We start from the raw sequence: 9760 nt of genomic DNA on the forward strand, positions 1-9760 counted from the left end.
AATGTACCTACGTTATATAGCATGTCATTGTCACGAAATGGCATGGAACTCAAGACATTCTAAATTGTAATCCAAATGACAAATTGAAATATATTTGAATACTGACAAGATACAAACTAATACAAATTTTGTGAATAAATGATTTTATTCATAATGAACAATAAAATACATAAAAACTTCACTACAAAATGCACTCAAGAACACTCAAAAATATCTAGAACTACCCATCACTCTCTCGCATTACAAAGGCACCCACCCACCTATACTTATAGAGAAAAGTAGAGAAGAGAAGAAGAGAAGTGGAATGGAGAGGGGTAGTCCTCTCTCATTAAAGAATGAGAGAGATCTCCCAACGGCTAGAGTTCTAACCGTTGGGAGCAAGTCAAACTAGCTTTAACTCGACTCCCATATATATTATATATTTAAATATATAATATATATTATTATATATATTTACAATATATATAATATATATTTTTACAATACAATATATACATAATATATATATATATATGTATACATATATATATATATATATATATACTTATATTACATTAATCTTAACACCCCCTCTCAAACTTACGTAAGTTTGAAATTACAAAAAAAGAAACCCATTACACAAAATGTCGTCATAGACTTCATCAATTTCTTCCATTTGGTGTCTCTTCAAGGGTTTCTCAATCATATGCTCATTTACATAAAGGATCTTCAATATCATCAAGTCTTGATATTCTCGAAATGTCTTTAGAATCATCCATACTGCCAATATTTGGAGAACCTGTAAAGAGAGGATGGCCAAACACACAAGCATAAGATACATACAAAATATTTAATAAGTCAATTTAACATTTTTCAAAATCATTTAAAGTAAGAATTCATTTTGAACAATCATTAACTACAAACATGATAGTCATTGAGAAACTCGACCATAATAGAATAATATTAAGAGAGATGCAAACAATGATAAAGTAATTTTATGAAAATCATGCACATATATCTTTCACAAAAGACATTAATGTATAATAATCATAGATTTTCATCATTATTAATACTATGAAGAAAAAACTCAATAACAAATCATACACAGTAGAAGATATAAATAAGCATAGATCAATTAGAAGCAATATTTAAACCAACACTAATGTATACATGAATGAACCATGCAATAATTTAGAACCAATGAAGAAGTCACATATGGACCAGTAACAATAAACAATCTTTCAAGAACATATGCTTGGAAGTAAACCAAAAAAAAAAAAAGGGGATCCCAACGAGGATCCACACAAATACAATAGGAGTGCCCAAGCATCAGCTTTACCAAAAAGTAATACAAAGTGAGATCGATCTCAAGCGCCATCAAATGCACACAATAGCGACTATGGGCATATACATAAGAGATTTCACTAATGAAATGCTTAGAAAAGCATGTAATGAAATATGCAAATTTACTAAAACAAATTGTAAAAGTGCATACAAGTCTAAGCATGGAAAACACAAAGACACAAAGGCACAATACAAGCACAAAAGTGCATAAGTACAAGTCTACTATGGGACAATACAAAGAGCCAACAAAGATCAATGTAAGTAAAAAAAAGAATATATATTTGTTTATTGAATATATGCTTGAAAAAACATAACCTTATGCAAATTATGCAAAACAATTAATCATAGAATAATTCGTGCAACTAAAGCATATACAATGCAAAATGCATTCAACAACCATTTCTCATAAAAGAGCAAATGATTTTGACCACCACAAGCAATCACCTCCTAGGCCTCCAAACCTCAGTGTATTAGTGACTAAAACAAGAGTATAATTATCATGCCACTAAAGGGCTAAAGACACACACTAAGGTGTGTATAAACATTTATTGTCTACATATAATAACACTTAAAAACAAGTGTATCAGCAACTAGAACAAGCGCATAATGCCAACGAAGGTCTAAAATCACACATAAAGGTATGAACAAGCATCTCTTGTCTTCATATAATGACACTAACAAATCAAGTGTATCAACAACTAGATCAAGAGTAATGCTAAAAATGGGTTAAAATCATATATGAAAGTGTAAATAAACATCTCTTGTCTATATATAATGACACTTAAAAATCAAGTGTATCATCAACTAGATCAAGAATATAATGCCAACAATGAGCTCAAATCACACACGAAGGTGTGAATAAACATCTTTTATCTACATATAATAACACTTAGATAAGATGAACAATAGGAGGAAACACAAAAAGGTAAGAGAGCTTGTAATGAAAACACACTAATGTTATCAATAAAATTATCAATTTTAACCATCTTTTGAAACACCATGGTTTCAAAAATAGATAGCCATTACAAATAAATAGAGTTACAATCATCCATAATAACAATGGTCATACAATAAATGGGTGATACAACACACTCAGATCCAGAGATCAAACAATTGTCAGTTAGAGCCAAACCATAACTTAACAATCTAAACTGAAATAAAACGAAGTGCACACAACTCACCCCAATATCTCTGAATAAAAAATAACAAGGCCAAGAAAAATGATGCATCATATAAAATTCTGTGATGAACACAACAAATGCCATAAGAAGGCAATAAATACTCATGGAAATCATTTTCCAAATAGGTGAGTTCATGAAAGGAATCAATTTGAAAAGATAAAGTTTCAAATAAAAAATCCAATAAAGAAGATGAAATCTTAGAATGAATGTAGTGCAATCATATGCCCAACAATATGTCCTATGATAATTTTTAAATTCTTTAATAAGCAAATAAAAATCATGCTTAATTCTTCAAAAATGAATTCGTAAATCCACCAATCAAGGAATAAGTGCACTAAGGCACATCTCATACAAAGGATCCAATAACTCTCAAAGAGAAGACAAGAATAATATATATGATCTTAAAAAATAGCCTTTTAGATTTAAAACATAAGTCTACTATGAGACAACAATGACATATAACATTAAGGAAATAACACATATAGAGATTCTCGAGGAACCATTTATAAACTCAAAAGCATACATAATTATGACTAATTATGAATAATCAAAGCAATAAGATAATCTAATAACGTATAGCTACATAGGCTATACAAAAGCTATGAATTTTAATACTACATACTAAATATCACTCACAATGCATCAAATATAAACCTTCTAAGGGGGTATAAACACAAGAACCTACTAGGGGCCAAAATACAATCCACAAGGAGAAAATAAGTTAATATTATGATATACAAAATGCATTCAAGTATATGTGACAAGGCATCCAATGCAAGAGTCATTTGTAATATGAATGACAAAGAGAAATGAACACAAGTCATATATAAAAATATCCAAGATCATTCTCAAGCATAATCAATCGAGGATGTTTTTCAAAGAATTAATTTAGCACAATGAGAGCAATATCGTAAAGTCAATCATTAAAGCCACATAAAAATATGGGACATGAGCATGCCGATATGAGTGCATACAAAATATTCATGGTATTACCAAAGAATTAAAATTATGATGACTCAAGATATACATTATACAAGAATCTAAATTTCTTAAGGAACACATTTTTAACATAAAATTCATATAATATACCTAATAATCATGCTTTGACGCATGCTTAAGGGCACCAATGATCATTACGATAAAACAAAATATATACAACAAAAAATTTGTATTTTGCAAATAACATGAAAAACATATAAGCATAGTATTTAGGATTTTAAACAAAACCACATACTCTTGTAAAATATAATTTTCATGATGACATTTTTCAAAAAATATACATATTCATAATCAAAACATATATTTCATGTAAACATGCTTACACAAAAACATATATCAAAAGTCAATAATTTTCCACAAGTTATAATTTTAATTAACTTGAAAACATATTCATTTTTAACATATTAATAAATATCTATTATATTTCAAACATATTTTTTTTAATATATACTATAAATATTTAAAGTAGAGAATCCAAAGCAAATACATATCGGAATATGAGAGTTTTGAATCCAAGCCATTAATCAATTCAAAATTTTCTTTCGAAGCACAAACATGAACAAGATTCCTGGCTCTGATACCATGTCACAAAATGGCGTGGAACCCAAGACATTCCAAATCGTAATCCAAATGCCAAATCGAAATACATTTGAATACTTATAACATACAAACTAATACAAGTTTTGTGAATAAATGATTTTATTCATAATGAACAATAAAATACATAAAAACTTCACTACAAAATGCACTCAAGAACACTCAAAAATATCTAGAACTACCCATCACTCTCTTGCATTACAAAGGCACCCACCCACCTATACTTATAGAGAAAAGTAGAGAAGAGAAGAAGAGAAGTGGAATGGAGAGGGGTAGTCCTCTCTCATTAAAGAATGAGAGAGATCTCCCAACGGCTAGAGTTCTAGCCGTTGGGAGCAAGTCAAACTAGCTTTGACTTAACTCCCATATATATTATATATATTTATAATATATATAATATATATTATTACAATATATATGCAATATGTATTAAAAAATATATTTATATGTATACATATATGTATATATATATACTTATATTACATTAATCTTAACAGTCATACCATGTACACATGCCCATATCCATGTCATGTGACATAGCTATGACCACAATATTGTCAAAAATAGAGAAAATGAAGTAGTAAAATTGTAGATTCTTGTTAACTACATTGTTAGGTTTCAGTAAACCAGGTTCTCTACTTCTGGAGGATCTCCATAAAGATAAACACTTACTCATGTGTGCACATATACGTAAGAATATTGTTTGCATTATTGAGCCTGCAAACATGTTAACCATTGTTTACAACCTGAATTCTCCAGTCTTGCAGGCAACTTTGCTTATGGTGGACAAAAAATGTGAGAAGGACCCTGAACGTCCCACTACAATTTGATGAATCAGAGATCATATATAACTGCAAAATTCCACATGCTCCAAAAAATTATGAAATGGTCTTATAAATGTTGCTATAAGAAAACATCTTGGTAACTTTGTTATGTCAAACGTCAAATTTTCCAATAGGTGGAATGCATCTATAAATGAAATGTGTAAAAATATAGGATCATTACGTGAGAGAGAGAGAGAGAGATTTTGGCCTTTCATTTATTTGTTGCAAACCTGCAGAGGAAAGAGAAAAACCTGAATTGTTAGCAGAATCGCCAGAAAGGAGAAAAAGAGTTGCAGCTGAATCAGGGAAAACAGAACAACAGGTACTCACGAATTTCACCTTACAACTTTTGTCTTGAATATTGTTTCACTAACCTGTCCCAAGGAAGTACATTAGCTTCATATCAGTTTTATTGAGACGTAGTTTTTATCTTTTTTTTTTTTTTTTGTGGGGGGGGGGGTGGATTTGAACATTTATCCCCTCTTTTAGCATAGTCCCACTCTAACCAGTCCAGCTATCTTAATTCAACTCATTATGGTTGTTTTTAGTTATGAAATGAATTTTTTGTTGAACAAAAACACTGTTATCTTAATGACCAGTAATCTCAGGTGAACCAACTGGTAGCTCAGCTGTTCCAAATGCGTGTTCGTATGAAGAACTTGCTTGGAGCCATGGAAGGTGGATCAATTCCCGCATTGAGCAATCTTGAAGCAGCACTTAAAGCTGAACAAAAGGTTTGTGCATCCTCTTTGTTTGATAGTGTGTTGTCTTTCTCAAATGTTTAGATGGTGGCCACCTGTGTTTGTCCTTTCTTGTCCACAAATGCTAGTGCATACGTGTATGCATGTGCTCACACACACACACAGAGACATCATATACTATACACATTGTAGTACGCTCATCCAGTGGTTTACTTTGATGAAAAATGCTTTGATGCATGCACACATTTGCATTATATTTCCGAGTAGAAATTCCTAGTAGTCTTGATATTTTTCTTTTCTTTACCAGGCACCTCCTGGGACAGCCAGAAGAAGGAAGAGAGTAGAATCCAGGAGGCAAGTTGTGGATTCAACAGCAACAACGCCAAGTCCACGTGGGTTTGGAAGCAAGTCATGAGCTCAAATTTAGACAAGGGCTTATTGATTCTGGATGATGGAATTCCATCTCTTTGCAAGGTGGGAGGCTGGGTAGTTCCCTATCCATCTTTTTCTTATGGTGTTCTTCATTTAGCTGTAAATTTTTATAGAAGCCTTGTAAGCTATTGTTACAAATTTTGAATTGATAAAAGTGAGAATCAACTACTAAATTATAATGTGTTCTAGATTGTTTTGTTTATTTATTTATTTTGTTTTGGTGGACTGTAACTCTTTATGGCTGTTTCAAGATGATTTTAGTGGTTTTTCACCTCATCACGGCTGTTGCCTTCTATGCTGTAACTAGATCTTTTGAGTAACGCTAGCAATCTTATACTTTATCCTACAAGTAACAGAGTAAGAAGTGGGTGCAAGATTAGATTTGCAAAATGCGTAGCAAGAAAGATGCTTAAGAAATGTTTTATTGAATCAAGCATGAAGAAATTAGGAAACATAGGAAGAAGCAAACATTAAGTGGCACTAGAAATGATGGGAACTAACAGTAGAAAGTTTGATAAATTGTGTTTTTACTTAAATGCATCTTGTAAAGATTTTTCACCAAAAATGGTCGTTATATATGTAGGTTTTATAATAAAAATATAACTTTGAAAAAGGAAGTACAACCCTTATAACATGACTGCATTTCCGATTATCAATGTTCAGTTTATATTTTAGATTTGGAAGAAAGGTGCAGTTTCAAGCTCTCGAAGCGAGTTATCGGGGTTTTTAGAAGCTTTCAGTAACTATGGTTGATTCATTGGTGTTACATTAGCACATTAGAACAACTCTAACATGGGCATAGAGCTGATCCCCAGCTTAAAAGGGACTGATCCCGAGCTTGGTTGATCTAGCCTTACTATCATGTCCTGCTTATTCATTGCGTGTGCGTGGACAGGATCTGGCTCATCATGGAAGACAGACCAATATGAGAAGGTCGCATTAAACACATATAACGCAGGACTTTAGTTACTTCTATGAGAAAATATGAAGTCATCTTGTTAACAGAAATATTGGCTTAAAAGAACTGCATTAGTACATGTTTTATTTCATAAAAAGAGTATTTGTGCTAGAAAAAGGGTAAAAAAGATTTAGTTGCTTGAACGTTAAATATTTCAGTCAATATATATAATAAAATTCAACACATTTTAAAATATTATTGGACATCGCAAGATTAGAACATGGTGAGAGAGAGAGAGAGGAGTTTCAAGTCTAATTAGATAGCAAAACCTTACCCTAATTAATAAGAGTTGAGTTTAGACAAATATGATATGTCACAGAAATAAAAAGACGGCCAATGAGTGCCTTTTTAAAAAAAATCCTTTTTTATGGCCAATGAGTGTGTGTGAGAGAGAGAGAAACAGATGGAGAATCATGGCCAAATAGGTGTTACGCAGAGAGAGAGAGAGAGAAAACAGTTATAAATGGTAGTTGATTTTTAAAAAAATTACAATGTGTCATGTAAATAACACATCCTTTTTATGAAAAATTTATGCAAATGTCCCTACAAAATTTTAATTACATTCTCACTTCACATGATAAGAATGTCAATTAAAACAAAGTTATAAAGCATCCAATTTTTTGCACCTGATACCCTTGTTGCTGTTTTTATAATATCTAGGGTTTAAGGTAGAATAGGATTTAGGAAAATATCAAAAGGCATTTCCTAATCAATTAAACAATGGTAAAAAGCTTTTGTATGGAGTGACAGTTCATGCCCGTGTCTGACACATCAAATGTGTAGATTGCGAACTTTATTTTTCTTGAGACCTGATCCAATGAGTGCCTATTTTTATTAGCTAAATTCCATGATGTGCTACCACGTGTTGTAGAAACCTAAATAACCAACCTTTTTTTGTGATTAATATCAATCAAACAAACTTGTGGGCATTGTGTATTCATGGTCTAGAAATCCTCCCAAATGCCTAACCGCAGCTACAGTCTCATCCATCCAAAAAAAGGAGAGGTTACTTTTCCTTCTTGACACGTGCTAATATCTATCACATTGTTGCTCTTGACAATGCACCATAAGATTCCTTGTAATTTTTCTAAATTGACAACTTTCATTTCCATTTCAAAAGAGGCACAATCTGGTTGTGAACTTTTGTTAAGTAATTATCAGAGTTACAGAATGGCTTCTCCAAAAGGAACACATGAGAATCCTGCTGAAGATCTGAGTTTCCCAGCAGAAAATGATGTTGAAGGGGAATTGTATTACACTAAGGTTGATGGTTTTCCCATAGATGCTGTCTCTTTTCATGTATCCACAGTCAAGGATGCCAAGGTATGTCAACACCCACTGATTATTATTTTGATTTTTCGCTTTGAAAGGGAAACTAAAAGTTTTTATATATCGTCACTTTCCCAACGAATGTATCTCACCTCTCGTTCTCAGAAAATATCGAGGAAAAATCTCGTGATAATTTTAAAAACCTAGTTTTTTTTGGAAAAATCTGGAAAGAACATTACAAAGCTGAAAAAGTGTTTCTATTTCATATAAATCAAGATAAAAATATGATCTTTTGGGAAGAAGTGACATTTGAAAATTATCATGTTCTTTTGGCATAATCCCGGCTTTTGAAAATATCGCAACATGTTCGAAATATCGGCGATATTTTGTGACTATGATATATCACCCTATAATGAAAATCAAAGATGTGGCCTACCATCTTGAGCGCTATCTTCTTACTATTACTTCCTAAAGATGAAAGAGGGGGCATTGGTGCGTCAAAATAGTTTGGTTTACAACCTTTGTAGAAATTACACAATAATTTTATTGGGTTGTATGTCATTTTGAAAGTTAAATTATTTTATCTTGGTGCCCCCGTCACGCACGAGAGAGAGAGAGAGAGAGAGAGAGATGTTAGATTGAGAATCCTATAAGTAGTTACCAGAGAGAGATTGACTAAAAAAAATATTGACAATCTTATAAGATGTTACATACCAAAAAAGGAGAGAATAAAAAAATCCTACCAAAGTTACTAATGTTAAATTCATCAACTATATTAAAAGTTATTTAAAATTACATTATACATAAATTCATAATCTTTAAAGTTACCACATATAAAGAGTAGAAAATCCAAACTATATTAGATAAATTATTGATAGTTTTTAAGCTACCAAATTACAATTTCCAAAAATATATGGAATACATGTCTCCTAAATCCTGTTATATCCGTAGTCAAAGACGTGAGATTTGCAAACCTTATAAGGATTTCATGTCTTGAGACATTAAGGAGGAGGTTTTTTATGTCGGCCATTAAAGAAGAAGGAGATTGTGCTCTTATTGTAGTCAAGTAATCTTCTTCTGGTCTATTAGGATGCCCTCAACCTTGAATGGGGTGAGAGGTGGCAGATTCGGTTATGATGATTGAATAGTGATTCTTTAACTTTTGAAGCAAGAAAGAGCACGTAAGTATTATTCTTTTTTTTCTTAAGTTTTATACGTAGCAAATTTAATTTTGGATTCTATAATTAGTGAGGACCAAATGATTGGATCTAGCCATAAGAAGAATGCTTGGTTCACTACGCCCCCGATCAGTGAAATGTGATTGATTTGAAGTGAAAGTCATTTATTTTTTGATTTTTGGCCCCATCTGTGAAGAAGGGCCGTTGATCCAGTTATTTTTTAAGCTCTTAAACTATTGTGTAATGTAAATATGGTACCATGTAGAGCTGCCAGTGGGTCCAATCCATGTCAGGTATA

At 31.9% G+C, this 9760-nt stretch overlaps 1 protein-coding gene across 1 annotated transcript in view; it reads left to right on the forward strand.

Moving 5' to 3' along the window:
- The window catches only part of LOC149848716 (signal recognition particle subunit SRP54, chloroplastic-like), a 180695-nt gene extending 174464 nt beyond the window's left edge, over nucleotides 1–6231 (forward strand). Inside the window, exons 13-15 of the mRNA XM_089997091.1 lie at nucleotides 5161–5246; nucleotides 5533–5658; nucleotides 5933–6231. Coding sequence (XP_089853217.1) covers nucleotides 5161–5246; nucleotides 5533–5658; nucleotides 5933–6040 — 320 coding nt within the window. The 3' untranslated portion in view covers nucleotides 6041–6231. The remainder of the gene's footprint in view (nucleotides 1–5160; nucleotides 5247–5532; nucleotides 5659–5932) is intronic.
- The last annotated feature ends 3529 nt before the right edge of the window (nucleotides 6232–9760 follow it).

Source organism: Nuphar pumila, chromosome 1, assembly GCF_984573655.1.
Source record: "Nuphar pumila chromosome 1, dmNupPumi1.hap1.1, whole genome shotgun sequence".
NCBI classification, from domain to species: Eukaryota; Viridiplantae; Streptophyta; class Magnoliopsida; order Nymphaeales; family Nymphaeaceae; genus Nuphar; species Nuphar pumila.